This window comes from Xenopus laevis, chromosome 6L (genome assembly GCF_017654675.1).
Source record: "Xenopus laevis strain J_2021 chromosome 6L, Xenopus_laevis_v10.1, whole genome shotgun sequence".
NCBI lineage: Eukaryota > Metazoa > Chordata > Amphibia > Anura > Pipidae > Xenopus > Xenopus laevis.
In genome coordinates, this window is record NC_054381.1 from 29,129,389 (window position 1) to 29,152,654 (window position 23,266).

Below are 23,266 nucleotides of genomic sequence, written 5' to 3' on the forward strand. Positions count from 1 at the left end.
TTTTTTACCATTTGAAGGTCAGGCCACATTTGTTTAAAGATCTCTTTTGTCTTTATTTTGCTTCCTTGGACATTTTAAAGAATAAGTGGCCACTTCAAGCATTTGCACCAACATCTATAATAAAGGCATCTATACAACCTTTAGTGTACCTGCCCTATTCAAATTGACCTAAGCTGCAGAAGCACAACTTCGCATTTTAGTGAATTAGCGTATTGGTAGCGAATTTGTGCCTGTCGAGGTGGAGCAGAGTGTGACAAAGCCTTCGCAGAGGAAAATTCGCCCTTTAGCGAATTTGTCCCTTAGTCTGGATCAAGTACAAGGTACTGTTTTACTATTATAGAGAAAAAGGAAATCATTTTTTAAAAAATTGGATTATTTGGATTAAATGGAGTCTGTGGGAGACGGCCTTTCCGTAATTCGGAGCTTTCTGGATAACGGGTTTCCGAAAAATCGATCCTATACCTGTTTAAGTAATACAAAGTAAGTCAAATCAGTAAAGGTGCCACACTTACACTGAATAGCCTGAAACGTCGCTTTGCTAATGGCATGAATAAATAATTGAATCACATATCGGAGTGCTGCTGGATTTATTGCTTTAATACAAAGTAAGAATAACAATACAATTGTAGCTTCACAGAGCTCACAATGTATGGCTGTTTCTGAATAATCAAGTGTATTCACTATCCCCCCTTAGCAATATGTCTCTTTAAATGCAGTTTTGTGCCGGAACCGGAGTGTTTTGCTGCTAGGGTCAGTGACCCCCATTTGAAAGCTGGGTAGAGTCAAAAGAGGGTGGCAAATAATTCCAAAATGATACAAAAATTAAGAAACGCGAAGACCAACTGAAAGGTTGCTAAGAATAGTCCATACACTAAAAATTACCACCCCTAGATGTGTTTCCAAGAACAGGGTATCAAATCCAATCACTGCCTCTGGTATTTAGAGGCATTTGGCAATGTAAATGGTTTATAGGTTCCAAATAGAGAACTTTGGGGAGCATATGAGCATTGCATCTAATTAAAATGAGGAGTTATGTAACAAGCTCCAGGTCAGTAGGTTCCTAGGCAGCAGAAAGGCAGCAGCAGGAAGATGAGGAGGGAGGCGGGAGCAGGCAGAGGATGATGTAAGTACAATAAAAGCTGCTGCTGGGAGGTGCCTGTCCCAAGCTCTCACTGTTCTCTTATAGAACACATCCTTATCACTGTTAAACATTAACAATGTGACTGGGCTGGCCGCATTGGGGTTCCAATGGATCTGCCTGAGGGATATAAAACCTGTCAAATCATTCCTCATTTATTGAGCGGAAGGAGGAGCCCGTTGTTTTTATACCTTCATTGTTCTGCCTCCAGCCTTTTGGTTCAGCAGCATCCCACCTTGCTGCCTTAAATCGGACTTTAACAAGTGTATCAAGTGCAACAGTAACTCCAGGATAAACCTACCCGTTGGTGAAAGAGGTTATTCCAGGTAAACAGAGACTACTGGGTACTTATTACTCTATTGCTACTCATTTACTGTCATTGTTCTTGCTACATGACTTTCTCTGGTGATTCCAGTTAATGTGTGTGTGTCCTGTAATCTGTATCTCTGGTCCTGCCTGTATTTGGCTTCTATCCGGCTGTTATTGTACATTATTGGAATTCTTTACCGGGCAAATGGTTTTGTAGTACCAGGTAGCCCTGTAATAGATGTAGTGCTGGCTCTGGAAAGTGCAACAGAGAACATAGTGTTTACATTTATTTCATTAAGTCTGTGAACTAAACATTAGTCAGGCAATCAAAACCTTTCCTGACTTTTTCTGAATGATCTTACAATGATTTTAATTTATTCGTAATTGTATTTTCTATAGATTCTAAACATGGAGCCAGAGCAGAAGACTGCGCAGAACGGTTCAGCCGACATCGCTGTCGCCATTTCAGACCCCAATTCAAACAGGTGATTTCTCTTTCTGTGTGATAGCGATAAGCTTTAATACTCTCACAAACCCTTTGTGTACTGCCAGTAACTGAATTCCTGCTGTTGGTGTCGTGACGGGAAAGTTTACTTTATTGAGTAACAGTACAGGAATCTGCCATACACAGCACATATATTACTATATATTCGTATTACTTGTTAGTAGTTGAATACACTGACTGAGGTTTCTGACATAAACCAGGCTTTGACTACTGCTGAATTTATCCTAAGTGCTGCTACAGATGGAGGTGGACCAAATCCAGAATTTATCTTGTCATTCTGCCAGGATTCTGGATTTTTCAGCAGGATTCGAATTAGGCTGAATCCAAGTGCCTGGGCCAACAGTATGTAAATCCTTAAAATGATGTGACTTTACTCACAGGAAATAATGGAAACCTTTCCTTGCCCTAATTTGCATATGTATATGCAAATTAAGGGTCAGATTCGGTTCGGGATGCAGCCAAATCCTTAATGAAAGACTTGGGATTTGCCCAAATCCCAAAATAGTAAATTCAGTGCATCTCTAAAGTGGACATTTTGGGGCACATTTACTATTGGTCGAATATCGAGGGTTAATTAACCCTCGATATTCGGCCGTCGAAGTAAAATTCTTTGACTTCGAATATCGAAGTTGAAGGATTTACCGCAATTCGTTCGAACGATCGTAGGAAAAATCGTTCGATCAATTAAATCCATCGATTGAAGGGTTTTAATCCATCGATTGAGCGATTTTCCTTCGATCAGAAATTGTACCTTGGTAGGTTTTAGGTGGCGAAGTAGGTGGTGGAAGTTTTTTTTAAAGAGACAGTACTTCGACTATCGAATGGTCGAATAGTCGAACGATTTTTAGTTTCAATCGTTCGATTCGAAGTCGTAGTCGAAGGTCGAAGTAGCCAATTCGATGGTCGAAGTAGCCATAAAAACATTAGAAATTCAAAGTTTTTTTCCTTCTAATCCTTCACTCAAGCTAAGTATATGTGCCCCCTAATGTTGTTTTTTTGTGTCTTTCTAATCAATATTTTAGTATAATATATACGGTACCAAGATTCAAGGTGCCAGAGGTGGTCTGTACCAATTATTTTTTCTAACACTGATCCTCAGCAATCCATTAACAAATGATTAAAATTATAACTATTATTATTTTCTTTAAATTCCCTTGATAGCACTCCTACTTGCAGTACAGCAGTAAAGAGTGACTGAAAATTATCAGAGCACAAGTCACATGACTGGGGCTTCTGGGAAACTGACAATATGTCTAGCCCCAACCCAGATTTCAAAATTAAATATAAAAAAAATCTGTTTGCTCTTTTGAGAAATGGATTTCAGTGCAGAATTTTGCTGGAGCAGCACTATTAAAGGAACAGTAACACCAATATAATTTAAGTGTTTTAAAGTAATGAAAATATCATGTACTGTTGCCCTGCACTGGTAAAACTGATGTGTTTGCTTCAGAAACACTACGATAGTTCATATAAAGAAGCTGCTGTGAGCAATGGCGAAAATTGAAAAATGGCTATATGGCACAGGTTAACGAATGGATAACAGATAACACCATTAGACAGACAGAGCTTATCTGCTGTGTAACTTGAGCTTTTTCTCCTTTGAATGGCTGCCCCCATTGCTACACAGCAGCTTATTTATATAAATAATAGTAGTGTTTCTGAAGCAAACACAGCAGTTTTACCAGTGCAGGGCAACACTGCATTATATTTTCATTACTTTAAAACTTTTATTTTTTGATGTTACTGTTCCTTTAACTGATGCGTTTTGAAAAAAAAATAATTTTTCCCATGATGGTATCCCTTTAAGCAGAAAATGAGGTTCATCTGTCATATAAGCTGATGCTACAGGGCTAATTATTAATTATTTACTAATGCTCGTTATGCTGGTTTCTAAGCTGCTTTGTAATGTGAATATGAGATTTATCAAATTGTGAGATGGCTGAGTTTTAGGCTACTGCTTAAAGGGGCTGCATATAAACTCAGGCTGAGAATCCACCGGTCCAATGCCCCCCAGCTTTCTCCTGTATTAGGGTTCTTACACATGGGCGGTTTTTTCCTGCGCTCCCCTAAGTTGCGATTTCTTCTGTTCAGCCTCAGGGGAGCGCAGGAGTAGACGCGCTCAATTATTGTGAAGGGGGATGTACTCACACAGACGCATGTAAGCGCCAAACACAGGTTGGGAAGCAGCATGTTTCATTTCACCTGCATTCGGCACATACATGCGTCTGTGTGAGTACAGCCCCCTTCGCAATAATTGAGTGTGTCTCATGTTCCCCTGCAGCTGAACGGAAGAAAGCGCAATGCAGATGAGCGCAGGAAAAAGAACGCCCGTGTGTAAGAGCCCTTTGAGGAACGAGAGACGTGCAGAGCAGATTTTGGGATGGAAACACATGAGTATAATACATGTTAGTGCCTCAATCTGCCCCATTTGTTGGCATTAGCAGCGGATTGACTGATTAATGCAGGCCCAGAATCAGCCCCATCCTGCCGTAGCCTTAACTAAGGCCAAAGAAAAAGGAGTTCAGTACAAATATTAAAAGAAAAACAGCACATATACATTGCTAATTAATATGTTACCCGTGTGTCATAAACTGCTGTGATGATTTTGGACTTTGGAACCAGCAGAAAATATATATTCAGTTATATCTGCCTGGCAAAAATATTGGTAACAGACAGAACACCTTTCAGTAATTCAGTAATTGGGAGATATGTGTTAGACTGAATCTGGCAGGAAGATCGACTTGTTAGATTATTGCTAAAATCTTGACGGTGTATCTCCAGTTCCTTGCAAATGAAAGTCCTATTAGGGGATTAGGTAGAGGCCCTGGCCTAGCCACTCGCCAGTAATATACAATTTGAAAAAGATAGACGCCAATACCTTGTCTGCTGCAAATGGGGGGTTCCCAATCTTTATTTCATGGTGCTCATGACACACAGTGATCAAACGCTTCGGGACAGCATGGCCCTTCCTCAGTGAAGCGTTTGTTCACTGTGAAGTATCATACGCACCATGGAATAAAGATTGGGAACCCCCCATTTGCAGCAGACAAGGTATTAGCGTCTATCTTTTTCAAATTATCTCAAGTTCCTGCCATAAAGCAAGAGAGGACTGCTGTGTTTTGCCAAATGGCAAAGTAGCCCAATTCCAGGCAGAAATTACATTTATTTACTTATAGTAATTGCTGTGGAGGGGTTCCAAAACTGAAAGGGATTTGGCAGGGGCAGGGAACTCAGTCAGAATGATTTTTTGCTTTACTAAATAAACCTGAAAGCCCAGCTTGAAGGTCATTTAGGGTAAGATTTGGGATACAAACATATTTGCTGCCAAGGATACTGCGTTCTTGGACTGATACCATAAGCATCAAAATATGGCACTCAGGCACTCAAGGATTACCACGAAGGGTCACAAAAGTAAAAAAAACTTTATATAAATTACTTTGAAGTGGCATCCCCATAATTCCTATAGTATGTGTTTTGTGCCACTTTTTTGACTCATTGGGGCTCATTTATCAACACTGGGCACATTTGCACATGGGCAGTTACCTATAGCAACCAATCTGCGCTTAGCTTTTTGAAACCAGCTACAAGTAGAACAATGAATGCAGCAATCTGATTGGTTGCCATCGGTTACTGCCCATGCGCAAATTTTCCCAGTGTTGATAAATGAGCCCCAATGAGTGTCTCTACATTTGGACCCCGTGTTTCTATTGTACCATTAACGGGGTTATTTACTAAAATCTTCACTTATCTCATATTTTATTTTAAAAAAAACCACAACCAAACTCCCATGGCCAATTTTAGCTTATTTATTAATAAAAAAAACTCCATTTAATCGGATCATGGGAAAACTGATAAAATAAAGTGAAAACCCGACCCAACCTTATTTTTTCAGGCATTTTTTCTCGAATTGCTCTATAGTTTTTTCCTAAACCCAGACCACGAATACTTCAAATTGAGATGCCTCTGCCATTAACTAACACAGGACCTCGACAGGTCTGAGATGGCAGATTTTCGAATTCTGGCTTTTTGCAGCAACAGGGTATAATAAATCTCGAAAAATTTCAAACTTTTCAAGATTTTAACATTCGGATTTTAATAAATAACCCCCTACGTGAATGATAAACCAATATTTAATAAATATTAAAATATTTTATCCTTTAGCCTGTATTCTATTAATGAGATCTCCCCCTTAAATCTGTGGGGAAAGCAAAATGTAAATCTTTGGCTGTTGCTGAACTACAACTGACACCTAGCCTTGCTGCTAAGCATGTGATCTGAGGCTGTTAGAAATTTTATTGATATTTACAGACATGATTACAGGAACATCAGGTAAAATAGCAGGAGTGATAACACCTGTGTTATATAACACTTTGCTAGTGGTTACATCAGACATGACAAAGGGTCAATGTGATAAGATCTTCTCAGAAACACATGACATCCCAAGGTCAAGTGCCTTACAGAAAAAGCCAGAAATAGATACAGAAATGATGGGTGAGGCACTTATTTCTCCAAACACTGTATTGGGGGCAAAGGGTTCACAGCAATTCAATTTGCAGTCATATTGCGGTTGGTACTGGAGATATTGGCAACTGATACAGCATCTTGAATTAATGGGTAATCCATTGGCCCTTGTACAGGTCTGGGATCCTTTATCCCATTATCCAAAAAGCTCCGAATTATAGGAAGGCCACCTCTAATAGACTTCATTTTATTCAAATAATTAAGGTTTTTAAAAATGATTTCCTTTTTCTCTGTAGTAATAAAACAGTACCTTGTACTTGATCCAAACTAAGATATAATTAATCCGTATTGGAAGCAAAACCAGCCTATTGGGGTTATTTAATGTCTGCATGGTTTTCTAGTAGACTTAAGGTATGAAGATCCATACTACAGAAAGATCCATTATCTTGAAAACCCCAGGTCCCGAGCTTTCTGGATAACAGGTCCCATACCTGTACTAAAACCCTCATTCAAAGATCTATTGGTTCATGCAGAAAACCCAGTTGGCGATATTGGTTCTTGATCCTATGGGGCAGATTTGCTAAAGGGCGAAGTGACTAACGCTGGCGAAAATTCGCCAGCGTGACGCCATTCAGACACATTGCCAATTTACTAAAGGGAACAGGCATAACTTTGGTATCGAAAAAGACAGACGCGATCGATCATTCGCACTCTATCGCCAGGCGAATTTTCGCTCTGGTGAATGGACGTAACTCAGCAAATTCACCAAGATGCGGATTTTACTGAACGTTACCTCTTTCGCCAGACTTGACTTCACCAGCTCAGACCAAGGGAAGTGCAATGGAATGCATAGGACTTCCTAAATTTTTAGTGGAAAAATTTTCTAAGTTTAAAACAAGTCTATATATACAGTAACATGATAAATGAAACCTTCATTAGTAGATGTAGGATTCCAAGCATTGTCTCATACAGTCTCATATATACACATACTTTTCCCATGGGTATCTGGGAAATTAAAGCCTTGCCGTAGCTCAGTTATTTGCTGCTATTATTATAACACACAGTTTTTTCTTTGATCACCTGTTATCCTAAATGCCAGAAGCCCAGTTTGCGCTGGATCCACAGGAGTCTGGCTGCTGCGAGAGGAAGGGGAAAGGATTCCTGCAGAGACACAGAACAAAACCAATTCTTCTAATGGAGAACATTTGGGATTATGAGCAGACAGGGCACAATGGAGTTGTATTTCCAGAAAGGAAACGTTGGATTTAAACTTCTGCTCTTGTTTGTCTTTTGTGTTACTGGAAATGCTGCTTTAAGTGGGGAAATATGTTTCATGTAACTATGGCTATGATTATGCCAGGGAGAGCTGCAACCCAAATATTTGCCTTTATATAACCAGTGTCAGACTGGGACACTTGGAGAAATCCCAGTGGGACTCTCCAGCTCCATGCAATTCGTTTTTGCGCTCTGGGCAGGGGTTTGCAATGGTGAAAAAGGGTGTTAAGGGGTGATTTGCAGTGGGGAGGGGTGGGCAGGGGTGGGCAGGTCCTCCAGTGGGCCCTTGGATCTTCAGTCTGATACTGTATATAACTGCCTTATGGGTTAGGGCAGGGGTCCCCAACCTTTTTAACCCGTGAGCCACATTCAAATGTAAAACGAGTTGGGGAGCAACACAAGCATGAAAAAGTCCCCTGGGGTGCCAAATAAGTGCTGGGATTGGCTATTTGGTAGCCCCTATGTGGACTGGCAGCCTACAAGAGGCTCTCCCTGGCACTATACTTAGTTTTCATGCAATTAAAATTATCTTTCAAGCTTAAAATTCAAAAATAAGCACCTGCTTTGAGGACACGGAGAGCAACATCCAAGGGGTTGGAGAGCAACATATTGCTCACGAGCTACTGGTTGGGGATCACTGGGTTAGGGGATATAAAATGAAATTTAAGGGTGGGCTTGGGGGGCAGTCCTGAACAGCTTGTAATTTTTGATGCTCTTATAGACTGGGCCCTTTTTACCTGTTTATAAGTCAGTCAGTGTTTTTCTAATGGATAAACATTGCTATGGCGTAGCACTAACTGTATGTCAGTGCTTTATAAATAATTATAATAATAATCGCTAAAGTATTCAGCACCTGCTTGTCTCTGCTTAGGAGAAAATCCAACAGCAGACACTTTTTGCTGGATCAAATCAAGTGAACTGCACTTTGTATGGCTTCAACATGAAGATGTCTTTATTGCCTATACTGGCAAACAACTTGCTAACAACAACCCAATGGGTAGTCTCAAATATAGCCCCCCCCCCCTGCAAGCCCCCATTCACCTCCAAGCCCCTTCTAGCTATGCTGGGTACCAACTGGAAGAAGCAAAGCACATGATGCTTTTTTTGACACACTGAAAGTAAATGTAAGTGTTAGCAAATTTTCAATATACATTTACTACATATTTTCAGTGGTTTGAGGGCTATTCCACACGGGGAGATAGCGACGCGTTTGCGGTCGCGGCGACAAAGCGCCGCGACAGTCGCCGTGACCGGCGCAGGCGACAGTTTTGTATGGGCGCCTATGTAAAAACGCCTGTGCTAACCACACGAGGCGATGCGCTTTTCAACAGTCGCCTGAAAAATGCCTCACCAGGCTTTTTCAGGCGACTGTTGAAAAGCGCATCGCCTCGTGTGGTTAGCACAGGCGTTTTTACATAGGCGCCCATACAAAACTGTCGCCTGCGCCGGTCGCGGCGACTGTCGCGGCGCTTTGTCGCCGCGACCGCAAACGCGTCGCTATCTCCCCGTGTGGACTAGCCCTTAAAATGACAGGTATGGGATCAGTTATCCAGAAACCCGTTATCTAGAAAGCTCTGAATTACGTAAAGGCTGTCTCCCATAAACTCAGTTTTAATCAAATAATCCAGTACCTTGTACTTGATCCAAACTAAGATATACCTGTATTTAATCCTTATTGGAAGCAGAACCCGTCTATTGGGTTTATTTACAGGATTTTATAGTAGACTAAGGGGCACATTTACTTAGCTCGAGTGAAGGAATAGAAGAAAAAATACTTTGAATTTTGAACGTTTTTTTGGCTACTTCGACCATCGAATTGGCTACTTCGACCTTCGACTGCGACTTTGACTTTGAATCGGACGATTCGAACTAAAACAGTTCAACTATTCAACGATTCGATAGCCGAAGTACTGTCTCTTTAAAAAAAAATTCGACCCCCTACTTCGCCAAGTAAAACCTACAGAGGTACAATGTTAGCCTATGGGAAGGTCCCCATAGGCTTCCTAACAATTTTATGATCTAAGGAAAATCGTTCGAGCGATGGATTAAAATCCTTCGAATCGTTCGATTCGAAGGATTTAATCGTTTTTTCCTTCTTTTCGATCAAAGGAATTGCGGTAAATCCTTCGACTTTCGATATTCGAAGTCAAAAGATTTAACTTCGACAGTCGAATATCGAAGGTTAATTAACCCTCGATATTCGACCCTAAGTAAATGTGCCCCTTAATGTATGAAGATCCAAATTACAGAAAGATCCATTATCTCATTAAATAATGTATGAAGGCCATCTCCTTGAGTGGCTCCTGATTATAATTCCTGGCTTGTGGAGGGATTTATATAGACTTTTTCATTTGCTAAAGAGATTCAGGAGATGCAGTCTTATATACTGTATATCTTGAAAATGATCAGGCAGTTAGCTGGACTTATTTTATTATGTATAAGGACTTCCCTACTGCCTTCTCCCAAATGGTTTCTCTAGGCACCGATTATGATCCACCGATTATTAGCCATTATTAGCCATAATGTACTTGTGGGAGTATTCACAGCCACAGACTCTCAGATGAAATCCCAAACTTACTGTTATGGGAGGTTTTATGAACATGACCGTCTTCCTGTTATCTCTCTAATATACATTTTCCAATTAGCCTGTTTGCATCCTGTATATGCAGCTGGGTCTGAGGTCAAATTAAATTACATCGGCCGTGCTGCCGTCATGAATCATATTGTAAATTGTTTGTATTTCCCCCGTATACTTAATTATTTAGCCACAGGAAATTGCTTCTTCATTCTGTGAACTGCTTGGGCGTAATTGTTTGGGAGTCGGAGACAATCCAAACAAAATTGGACCCGTGTTTATAGGATTTATATTGTAAGGGCTGTTATGTTTAAAAGAGCTGTCAGATTAATATCTTACATGGCAGCTCCAGGTCCTTCCTCTATAACTATTTTACTAAAGAGATTCTTAATAAAAGGAAAGTTTACAGTGTGTTATGTGATCATATGCTAATGCACTTACACCACAATCACACATCTTTTCACTAGCAGAAACTTACACGGTCTCACAGATACCGGCAATTTACATTCTAGCCGGCGGGAAGGCAGTTCAGGAGATTAGTCGCCCGGAAGAAGAGGAGATATGTCGCCAGGCGGCAGCTTCCCACATGGACATAGAGTTACTGTAAACCAGGGATCCCCAACCTTTTGAACCTGTGAGCAACATTCAGAAGTACAAGAAGTTGGGGAGCAACACATGCACAACAAATGATCTTGAGTTGCCAAATAAGTGCTATGGTTGGCCATTTGGTAGCCCCTATGTGGATTGTCAACCTACATTGAGGCTCTGTTTGGCAGAACATCTGTTTTTTATACAACCAAAACTTGTCTCCAAGCCAGGAATTAAAAAATAAGAACCTGCTTTGAGGTCACTGGGAGCAACATCCAAGGGTTTGGAGAGCAACATGTTGCTCATGAGCTACCGGTTGGGGATCACTGCTGTAAACCATGCAGAATATGTAGAATTATGTTGTTGTGGGACAAATCCAAGGCAGCAAACTTGACTGCAATTTTCTTTATTGGGGAGTAGAGATACACAACATGTTACGGGCAATGCCCTTATTGCCCAAAACATGTTGTGTATCTCTACTCCCCAATAAAGAAAATTGCAGTCAAGTTTGCTGCCTTGGATTTGTCCCACAACAACATAATTCTACATATTGACTCAATTAGGATATCAAGCACAGTATAACCCATGGGACAAGCCGATAAGACTATTTGGTGAGACGCTTTTTTGCTTTTTAATTTGCATTTAACAATGCAGAATAAGCATAAGGATCCAAATGGCGTTTTACATTGGCAAGAGAAATAGTGACATAGAAATCTAAGGGAGTTATTTGTTAAAGTAAATTAAAAATAAAGTTAAATTAAAAAAGTTCGACCAAACTTCATCGGTTCAGTAAAAAAAACAGATAAAATCGAGCAAAAACCTGAATTGTATGATTTTCGGGGGCTTGCCAGAAAACCCCCAAATTTATCGGATTATCAGGCTAAACTCAGCGCAGACCACAATATTTTCCAAGTGGGATAGGGACATCTCCCATTGATTTCGGATTCTGGCTTTTTGCAGCATTGTGGTATAATAAATCTAGAAAAATTCTATTTTTCTTCCCACGAAAAAGTTTTTGCCCAAAAAAAAGATACATTTGAGGTTTAGTTTATAACCCCCTAAAAGTAACTTGGAAATAGGTGGAAGTAGCCAACGTTCATTGCCTGAAAAAGAATATTCAGAGCCTGCCATACCCTAATCCAACAAAGTCCATGTCATCAGTGAAATATTTACCCAGTCTTGTTTTTTGGCTCAAAATATTTTCATTATCTCTTATATCAAAGTGTAATAAGATCTGGGAAAATAATAGGACTGAATCATTTTATTGCTATGGGCATGGAGCTGAAAGCTGTACTTACTGTGGTGTCCATTGCCCTCAGCCCACACTACTTCTTTCTTCTTTATAGTCGTTATCATCTGAATCAACGTCCCTATTTTTATTAACCTCATAAATTAGGACTGTCCAACTTGCATCCTGCAAGCCACATCCAGCCTGCACCAATTGTATGCATGGGGGCTTTGTTACCTTCTCCTCTACCTAATCTCTGCAGCAAGCAAACTTCTCTCATGAGCTGGTGATTTTGGTTGAAGGACTCTGTGAGCCTAAGGGGCATTTTTCAGGGATTATAAAAAATGTTCTATCTTCTGAATTAACAACCTATAATTTTGGTTAAACTTTGCTCTTTATCCTGTATTCTCACATATGTAAAATGAACATTTATTGAAACTGCAAATTCTCATTGAACAGTTCTTTGCAATGAGTACATATAGGCACACTGTTAAGGAATAAGCCTAATGTGTAAGAAATGGGAATAGATTCAGATTTGCAGCAATATGGCGGCAGATGCAAGGATGTAGCCACTTATACAATGGTGGCCAATCAGGTTTTCAGATGAGGCATATTCTGTTCCCTTTGCCCCATAGCATCCCAAAGTAAAGATCTTTCCTTCTGTGAGGTGCAGCACAAGCAAGTAACACTTGTCTTCTTCACCTCCATTATTATGCCGGACTTCATTGCATTCCTTTAACATGTACTATAATCAGACAAGAAACCTGTATAAACTTTATTTTGTATTTATTTTTAGTAAAGAAAAGAAAGGCTTTTTCTCCAAATTCAAAAAGAAAAAAGAAAAAACGGAGAAACCCCCAAAGGTTGGAGTGTTTACTATGGTAAGTGACTACATCCTAGTACGTAGAAGTTAGCTAAGATCAATTTGTATAGGGTAGGGGGTGGTAGGTGTATCAGTTTATGCAGAGCCAGGTGTGATCCTGGCCCCTGTGCCACCCAAAGTTTCCTTATTGATGCCGCCCCCCTTGGATAAGACATTGCTATTGAGCACAATCTCTCTCTCTGCAATAAAAGGGTTAAAATGCCTGCTTGTTTTCTTCATTTACTTGAGCTCCTCTGCAGGATTGTGGGAGGCAAAGATTGAATAGAAAGTGCCCCATCTGACTCACACTGATTGGGCATAGGAAAAACTTAAGTGTGTCCAATAGGGACATTTTGTGTACCACTGTTTATAAAAAGGAAAACTTTACCCCCAAAATCAATATTTAAGCAACAGATAGTTTATATCATTAAGCAGCATATTAAAGAATCTTACCAAACTGCAATAAAATATTTAAGTAAATATTGCCCTTTTACATCTCTTGCCTTGAACCACCATTTTGTGATGGTCTGTGTGTTGCCGCAGAGATCACCTGACAGGAAATGCTACAACACTGAGGGGGTTTCGAGTTATTTTATGGCCAAAACCGTCAAATTCGATTCGAGTTTTTAAAAAAAATTTGAATTCAATTTTCGAGATTTATCATACACTGGCCCTTTAAGAACTCAAATTTGATTATTCGCCACTTAAACCTGCCTAATAGCTGTTTTAGTCAATCGGAGATGTCCTGGGATCAGTTTGGAGTTGTGTGCAGCCTTCCTGACATTCGAGGTTTTTTCAGAGAAAAAACTCGAATTGAGGTTTTAAAACTCGAATAGAATTTGATTCAAACTTGATTCGAGTTTTCGAGTTGATCCTATTCACCCAAGTTTAGGAAATTAGATTTTTTTTCTAAATCAATTTCGATTGGTCGAATTCTCGAGTTCATGAGAGTACGGAAGTTTTTAAAAACTCACATGAATTATAAATTTGACCTTTGATAAATCTGCTCCTAACTGTAACAGGAAGAAGTGTGGAAGCAAAAGACAGAACTCTGTCTGTTAATTGGCTCATGTGACCTTACATGTATGGATTGCTTGTGTGCATCGTGAATCCCAGGATCCCAGGGGGCGGCCCTTATTTTTTAAAATGGCAATTTTCTATTTATGATTTCCCAATGGCACATACTACTAAAAAAGTATATTATTATGAAAATGGTTTATTTACATGAAGCAGGGTTTTACATATGAGCTGTTTTATGCAATATCTTTTTATAGAGACTACATTGTTTGGGGGTATAGTTTTCCTTTAAAGTTGCTAATTTTGTATCTTTTTTTATGAATTCATACATATTCAGTAAAAACTATTGTGCCTGTAAGATGTTTTACCCAATGACCCTAAACAAAAAGGCTGTGAGACTAGCCCTTGGTTTGTAGCACTACAACTTGATTCTGAAAAAAATTTAGTTATTTACTAAACTCCTACTGCAAAAATCACGAAACATTTGTGATAATTTTTTTTTATATAAAATCAGACTTTTAAAAAAATCACAAATTTTTCGGAATTTATTAAACCCTGAGGATGGAAAAGTCAGAATCTGAAGATCCGGCATCTCAGACCTGTCGAGGTTGCATATAAGTCAATGGGAGAAGTCCCAATGATTTTTTAATGTGCGCTGGGTTTTATGCAATACCCTGAGGTTTTCGGGTGAAAATTCCGAAAAAAATCGTGAAAATCAGATGCAAAAAAACAAAAAAATCTTGAAAATCTGATTTTTTTCCTGCAAATCACATTTTTGGGAAAATGTAATAATAAATAAGCGTAAAAAAACACAAGCGCATGTGATCGGTGTTTGTAGCAGAAAATATTGAGATAAATGCAGACTTTGATAAATAACCCCCTAAGTGATAAAATGTCCATATATCATACTGGGGCTCATTTATCAACACTGGGCAAATATGCCCATGGGCAGTTACCTATAGCAACCAATCAGTGATTAGCTTTTTGTAACCAGCAGCAAATAGAACAATGAATGCAGCAATCTGATTGGTGAATTGGCAAATGTGCCCAGTGTTGATAAATGAGCCCCACTGTATCTTAGCACCCAGCAGGGGTTATGTGCTCTTTTCACTACCCAGTAGTATTGAGGGTTATGGCACATTTGCAGTTTTGATTGCTGCAGCTTGTGGCAGTGACCAAAATGTTACTGTTTGCACCAGATAAGTGCAGTGGGTCATCCAACATAGGATATAGAATAGAAGTCATCTATGTGATCTTATGGGGAATTTTGGGACATGCGGCAAAAGTATAATAGAATGTGATTTTAGCTTGGTAAATAATGTATGCTGCAAATTTGTTGTGTTTCAGTTTCGCTATTCTAGTACATCGGACAAGATGCTAATGCTGTTTGGTACCATAGCATCGCTTGCCCACGGAGCTGCCCTGCCGCTAATGATGCTTGTGTTTGGGGAGATGACTGACAGCTTTGTTAATGTTGGACAGGTTGATACAGGTAAGTCTAGAATAAAACTAATTCCCATATCTGATGCATTAATTGGCTCACATGCTGTTTGTGTGGGCAGCAGTGTTGCATCACAATGGGCTAATACCATATTTCCTGTATAGCTCTGGTCTTCAGTTTATCCTACCATAGTTGATGTTGCTGGGCAGAGCACTCCTCAATATATTTACTATTGCCTTAATCAGGGTCGGACTGGGGGGACCGGGGCCCACCGGGACTGTTGCCGAGGGCCCCCCTCCGGCCACCCGTCCTCCCACTGTGACGCGCCGGGGACGAGCAAGGAAGCCGCTCGGTGCGCATGCGCAACAGCGCCGCTTGGCGCGCATGCGCAGGCGGCGCTGCTCAGCGCCGATAATTTTTTTTTTTTTTTTAAATATAAATATTTAGAGAGGGGTTCTGGCCCGGCGGGGGCCCATGAGGGTCGGGGCCCACCGGGTATTTTCCCGGTGTCCCGCCGGGCCAGTCCGACACTGGCCTTAATAGTGGCTCACTGATTTGTCTTAGCCTGGTGCCGTTCATGCTTTAACGGGGTTGTTCACCTTTGAATTAACTAGTATGATGTCGAGCGTGATATTCTGAGACAATTTGCAATTGGTTTTAATTTTTTATTGTTTGTGGTTTTTGAGTTATTTAGATTTTTATTCAGCAGCTCTCCAGTTTGCAATTTCAGCAATCTGGTTGCTAGGGTCCAAATTGCTCTAGCAACCATACATTTGAATAAGAGACTGAAATATGAATAGGAGAGGGCCTGAATAGAAAGAAGAGTAATAAAAAGTAGCAATAACAATACATTGGTAGCCGTACAGAGCATTTGTTTTTTAGATGGGGTCAGTGACCTCCCCATTTGGAAACTGGAAAGAATCAAAAGAAGAAGGCAAATAACTCAAAAACTAATAATGAAGACTAATTGAAAAGTGACTTAGGATTAGCCATTCCTTAATATACTAAAGGTTAACTTAAAGGCGATACACCCCTTTAATTAGTTTAGACACCCCCTGTCATTTGCTAAATCTTACTGTACAAGTGCAGTTACCCAGAGCAACTCATTTGGGCTCATTTATCAACACTGGGCACATTTGCCCATGGGCAGTAACCCATAGCAACCAATCAGTGCTTGACTTCTTTTCAGACAGCTGCAGGTAGAACAATGAATGCAACCATTTGTTGCCATGGGTAACTGCCCATGGGCAATTTTGCCCAGTTTTGATAAATGACCCCCATTGACTCCTCACTTTAATTTTCTAAACTTGTAACTGATCAGGACTAATTTGCTGATTGGATGTTACGAGGAGCTTCAATTTAGCAACAATGTGAGCAAATCAGTTGGACAATGTTGAAGGGGTTGTTCACCCCCTGTTTTCAGATAGATCACCAGAAATAATGACTTTTTCCAATTACTTTCTATTTTCTATGTGTCATCGTTTTTCCAATATTGAAGTGTAAAGTGTAATTTTGCACCTTATAAAGCAGCTCTGGGATGGCGGGTTCGCGACCCTGTAAACTGTTCTAAATTGGTACATTTAGTTTTACATTTCTTATCTTTGTCCCTGCTGAGCAGAGTCTCTGGATTTCATTACAGGCAGCTGTTAGAATTGATACAATAGTTGCTGATATTCCAGAGATGCTGCTGAGAAATGTATCAACTCAATGTTGCAAAATTGTAACAGTTTAGAGTCTGCACCTGAATTTAGAGTCCTGTGCGGAACCAATTTCTAAGACCCGAACCGCAACCCGCATATTAACCCACTTTGATCCGCTACCCGACCCAGACCCACAACTGCCTTATCTGCAACCCGACCCGCAACCCAACTTCAAACAGGAAGTGCTGATGCTACAAACCGGAAGTTACGTCATCAAAAGTGGGCAGGGACAGAAACAAGTTTTGTAAAACTTTATAAAGCGTAAAATATAGACAATATTATATAAGAGAAGAAATTTCGATGAGACACGCAACCCGAGCAGCGACCTGCGGCCATACCCGCACCTGAAAATCCTCCCCTCATTCCGCAGGGTGCCTGCTTTTTTTGCGGATAACCTGCGGGTACCCGCTGCAGGACTCGACCGGAATTACTGAGCTGCCAGACTCAAACACCGGAGACAGGAACATTCAACTTTAAACTTAGATTTTGGAAAAACAGTCAAAAATAAATAAAAGTAATTGAAAAAAAAGTCTTTATTTCTGGTGAACAATCTGAAAACAACTGAACTGAAAAAAAGTGTTTGGAAGGTGAACATCCCCTTTAATAAAAAAGTAATTGTATCGTGTATTTGTGCTGCGGATAATTTGAGAACACAGCTAAGTATGTGCACAAAGCAATATCTATCCATTCCTGAATGTATTCCTACGGTTAGGTGCTGCCATACACATGTGCATGAACAAAGTACAGTAATTGATGACTGTCAAGCATTTATATCATTAGGCATTGGGCCAACCTAGTTGGTTGTTGATTTTCAGTTGCAGTAAAGCAAAGGCAGATAAAATCACGTCTGGTTGCAAATCTCTTAAGAAGGAAGGGACTGTCATGTTGCTCTCTTTAAATAGCACAGTTTGATTATATAATATGAATGTGCACAGATTGTTTTGTTTTATTGATGTTTATGACTTAGAGCTGCCATATAGCTCGACTCTTACATAGTGCTGCTGTATAACTGCATTGCTTATGTTGTGCATTAAACATGATGTCTGTATTCATATGCAACAGGTTTATGTACAGACTGCATTAACATTGCACGTCGGTAACATTTTTACGCTAAATAATGCACTGCTTTATGTTTAGGGAACTTTACATGGGAATCTATGATAAATGCCTCAAGAGAACTGCAGGGCCAAATGACCACGTAAGTTCTAGTACTGGATATTTATATTTATGTTTATGCTTTTAATGCTATCCTGTCCTCTTCAGCACTCTCTTCTATATTATGCACACAGATTTTGTTGCCTAACATGTGGCCGAAATGATCCTGGAATTCCAGGAGAAAAAAAAACAAGATACAGTGGGGGACAAAAACATGCAAAGTACACATAGCAGCCTGTCACTCTTAATGGGGTTGTTCACCTTTATGGTCACTTTTATTATGCTATAGAACGGCCAATTTTAAGAAAATTTTCAATTGGTTTTCATTATTTATTTTTTATAGATTTATAGCTATTTGCCTTTTTCTTCTGACTCTTTGCAGCTTTGAAATGGGCCGTCGCTGACCCCTTCTAAAAAGCAAATGCTCTGTAAGGCTACAAATTTATTGTTGTTGCTACTTTTTATTACTGAGCCCTCTCCTATTCATATTCCAGCCTCTTATTCAAATCTATGCATGGTTGCTAGGGTCATTTGGACCCTAGTTACCAGATTGCTTAAAATGCAAATTGAAGAGCTGCTGAATTAAAAGCTAAATAACCCAAAAACCTTCAATAATAAAAAATGAATACAAATGGCAAATTATCTCAGAACATCACTCTCTACATCATGCTAAGGGGAAAATTCCCTAACTGGCGAAAATACGCCAGCGATAGCTTCACAACCATCAAAACACTTCGCCAGGCATAAATTCGCTAGGACAGGTAGTTGCGTCCATGGAGCCGAACGCTGGCGAATTTTCACTAGCGTTACTTCAGCATCAAAACGAAGATGCACTAGCGTTGCCTAATTTGCATTACGGCGGGAAATGATGTATATGTTGCAGCAAATTCATTACACTACACAAGTCCAGGGAACCTAAATAAAAGAAAATAGAGTTACTATAATGCCCTACACATGAGCCCACTGTATAGTTTATGTTCCATATGTTATAAAATGGAGGGGGGAGCCGGTTACCCAAAAGATTTTTAAAGACCTTTGCAGGCTATCAATCTGAAAAAAGGAAAAGATGCTAGAGTTTTTTTGGGAATAAAAATTGAGGAATTCCTATGCACTCCATTGCACTTCGTCTGGTCTGAGCTGGCGAAGGCAAGTCTGGCGAATGAGGTAACGTTCAGTAAAATCCGAATCTTAGTGAATTTGCGGAGTTACGTCCATTCGCCAGAGCGAAAATTCACCTGGCGTTAGAGTGCGAAGCAATGCTAGTGTCTATCTCTTTCGCTAGTGAAGTGACGCCTGCGCCCGTTAGGAAATTGGCAAAGTCCCTGCGGGTGTTTACGATAGCGAATTTACACTAGCGTCAGCTACTACACCCTTTAGGGAATCTGCCCCTAAAAGTTATCTCAAAGGTGAACAAGCTCTTTAATTTTCCAATCTTCTATGATCATATTTATCATGGATTCTCCTGTGGAAGAATGCAAGTGGAGTGTCCAAAACTGCAGAATACTTTGCTCAATTGCAGTTCTCAAGCGCCAAAGCAGCAGCGGCGATGCAATTGACTTGCAATTTCCTACACAGTGGTGATTTTGGCCAAGAGGATGGGGGTGCGGGGAAAAAAAAACTTGTAGGGGGGCCGGGCCCTCATGGTTACACCACTGTACTAGAGGTGCAGAATGGATTCAGTGCCCACATCTGCATGCGCTATAGCCTACAGTACTCCCATTGACCTGTGTGTTATATTTATTTATTGCCCTTCCCTCTGAACAGCTTTGTTTTTATCTCCCTCCAAGACAAAGGTCATGTCTTATTTCAACACAAGATTAGCTATTAACCAGAACTGTATATATATGATATGCCAGGTTGATCTCTTTTATCTGATGTGTGCTTAGATGAAAAGAGTAAACTCGGGTAACATTAAATGCAGCAGATATGAAACCTCATACATAGCAACCTTAAAGGGGTGGTTCACCTTTAAGTTAACTTTTAGTATGTTATACAATGGCTTATTCTAATTAACTTTTCAATTGGTCTTCATTTTTTATAGTTTTTGAATTTTCTGCCTTTTTCTTTTGACACTTTTCAGCTGTCACATCAGGGCTCACTGACCTCAACTAAAAACAAATGCTCTGTTAGGGTAGGGGCACATGGGCGATTCGGGGAGATTTAGTTGCCTGGCCACTAATCGCCTCGTCTTTGCAGCGACCAATCTCCCTCTGGAACGCCTTCCCTCTGTCTTGCGCCAGCTAAAATGAAAAATCGCCTGAGCTAAAGCACACACGGTGCTTCATATTCTGAAGTCGCACGAAGTTTCCTTGTGAGTCAACTTTGGAAACGAAGCATCGCCCCTACCCTAAGGCTACAAATTTATTGTTATTGCTACTTTTATTACTACTCATTCTGTCCAAGCCCTCTCCTGTTCACATTCCAGTCTCTTATTCAAATCAATACATGGTTGCTAGGGTAAAATGGACCCTAGCAACCAGATCTGGAGAGCTGCTGAATAAAAAGCTAAATAACTCAAAAACCACAAATAATAAAATATAAAAACCAATTGCTTATCGTCTAAAAATATCACTCTCTACATCATACTAATAGTTAAAGGAACAGTAATACCAAGAAATGAAAATGTTCTAATGGAATGACATTGTAATGTAGTGTTGTCCTGTACTGGTAAAACTGCTGTGTTTGCTTCAGAAACACTACTATAGTTTATATAAACAAACTGCTGTATAACCATGGGGCCAGCCATGCAAGCACAGGATACACAGTAGATAACAGATAAGTTCTGAAGAATCCCATTGTATACTACTGAGCTTATCTGTTATCTGTTGAGTATCCTGTGCCTTTTCAGTGTAGAATGGCTGCCCTATAGTAGTGTTGGTGAAGCAAGCTCACCAGTTATACAAGCACAGCTCAAAAGTACATTATATTTTCACTACTTTAAAACCCTTTCATATTTTGGTTACTGTTCTTTCAATATAAAGGTGAACAACAACGGAATCTCCATTCAAAAGTACCATTTTGCCTAGTAAAAGAAAAGCAACTTTCCAGTATACATACAATGCACACTGGTTATAAAGTTATTTGTATATGTAATTACTGTTGAAACTGCATTGTGACTGTTTATCTGTAGCTACTGGTTGTGACTTTTTGGAGTAACTATTGCTCACTATGATGAAGGTGTGTAACTGTGTTTATACATGCATGTTTTTGAATAACCATTTGCAGATCATATAGACATATACAGTATATGATTTCTCTCCTCAGATATGCCTATTATTACTCAGGCTTGGGATTTGGAGTGATGCTTTGTGCCTACATTCAGATTTCCTTCTGGACACTCTCAGCAGGTAGACAGATTAAAAAAATCAGGAGCAACTTTTTTCACGCTGTGCTGCGGCAGGAGATTGGATGGTTTGATATAAATGATGCAGGAGAACTGAACACACGACTCACAGAGTAAGTACGGGTCAACCATCCCACCAGCCCTCTTAGTCTCCACTCAGACAGGAAAAAATGGGGGCAACTTGTAGACGTCTAGATTATGCGGTTATGGAGAGGGAAGGGACCTGAGCAGGACAGCCCATGATGAAACTCTTAGAGGGTTGGGTAAAATATACCTCCCTTTTTGACATGAGTTCATTCGATCGGGTTTATGTAGAAACAGTGCAGAAACACTATCCAAACTTCCATAAGTAAATACAAATGAACAGATTAAAAGGAAATCATAATACTAGTACCAGTAATTTGAAACCTCATACATAGCAACCTTAAAGGGGTGGTTCACCGTTAAGTTAACTTTTAGTATGTTATACAATGGCTTATTCTAATTAACTTTTCAATTGGTCTTCATTTTTTATAGTTTTTGAATTTTCAGCCTTTTTCTTTTGACTCTTTCCAGCTGTCACATCAGGGCTCACTGACCTCAACTAAAAACAAATGCTCTGTTAGGGTAGGGGCACATGGGCGATTCGGGGAGATTTAGTCGCCTGGCGACTAATCGGCTCGTCTTTGCGCAACCAATCTCCCCGAACGCCTTCCCTCTGTCTTGCGTCGGCTAAAATGAAAAATCGCCTGAGCTAAAGCACACACGGTGCTTCATATTCCGAAGTCGCCCGAAGTTTCCTCGTGAGTCAACTTCGGAAAACGAAAAAATTAAAATTTTTCATTTTAGCTGACGCAAGACAGAGGGAAGGCGTTCGGGGAGATTCGTCGCAGCAAAGATAAAGCGATTAGTCGCCAGGCGTGCCCTGATCCTAAGGCTACAAATTTATTGTTATTGCTACTTTTTATTACTCCTCGTTCTGTCCAGGCCTCTCCTGTTCACATTCCAGTCTCTTATTCAAATCAATACATAGTTGCTAGGGTAAAATCGACCCTAGCAACCAGACACAGTGTAATGCAACCCAATCTTAATTTTGTTCCACTGTGAAGTGATGAATTCTGGTAAGCAGAGAATCATGCACCACCAGCTATGTAAATTAGAAGGGCTTCAAGTTCCATCACTTCACTATGGAACATAATAATGGTAGGGTTGCATTATGTCACAATATATCACTCTGGAGAACAAATGCTTTTTCCAAACAGGTCATCTTTTATTGAATTGCACTACATGTTTCGGATCATAGTGATCCTTCCTCAGGTGCTAGTGTTCATAAAGTGCATAACCCAAATCTCCAATTTATCACCAATCAAAACCAAGTATGCTAGTTCCACAATGTGGCCAGACATATTACATTACATGTTAAAAACATTCTTCATGCAGTACTGCCCTCCAGGGTTGCATTATGTGTGAGTCTTAAAGGGCATGTAAAGGCAAAAAAATAAAATCCCATTTTTACTTTTTTTAATGAAAAAGAAACCTATCTCCAATATACTTTAATTAAAAAATGTGTACCGTTTTATTAAGAAACCTGACTGTATGCAGTGAAATTCTCCCTTCATTTACTGCTGTGGATAGGAATTGTCAGATGGTCCCTAACTGCTGAGCAGGGAAACAATCATACTTATGAACA

The 23,266-nt window shown here is 39.9% G+C and overlaps 1 protein-coding gene across 1 annotated transcript in view; it reads left to right on the forward strand.

The window, feature by feature from the left end:
- The first annotated feature begins 1,352 nt into the window (after positions 1-1,352).
- The window catches only part of abcb1.L (ATP binding cassette subfamily B member 1 L homeolog), a 43,965-nt gene continuing 22,051 nt past the window's right edge, over positions 1,353-23,266 (forward strand). The window contains 6 exon segments of the mRNA NM_001087925.1: positions 1,353-1,464; positions 1,847-1,932; positions 12,876-12,960; positions 15,306-15,450; positions 18,237-18,297; positions 21,519-21,710. Coding sequence (NP_001081394.1) covers positions 1,856-1,932; positions 12,876-12,960; positions 15,306-15,450; positions 18,237-18,297; positions 21,519-21,710 — 560 coding nt within the window. The 5' untranslated portion in view covers positions 1,353-1,464; positions 1,847-1,855.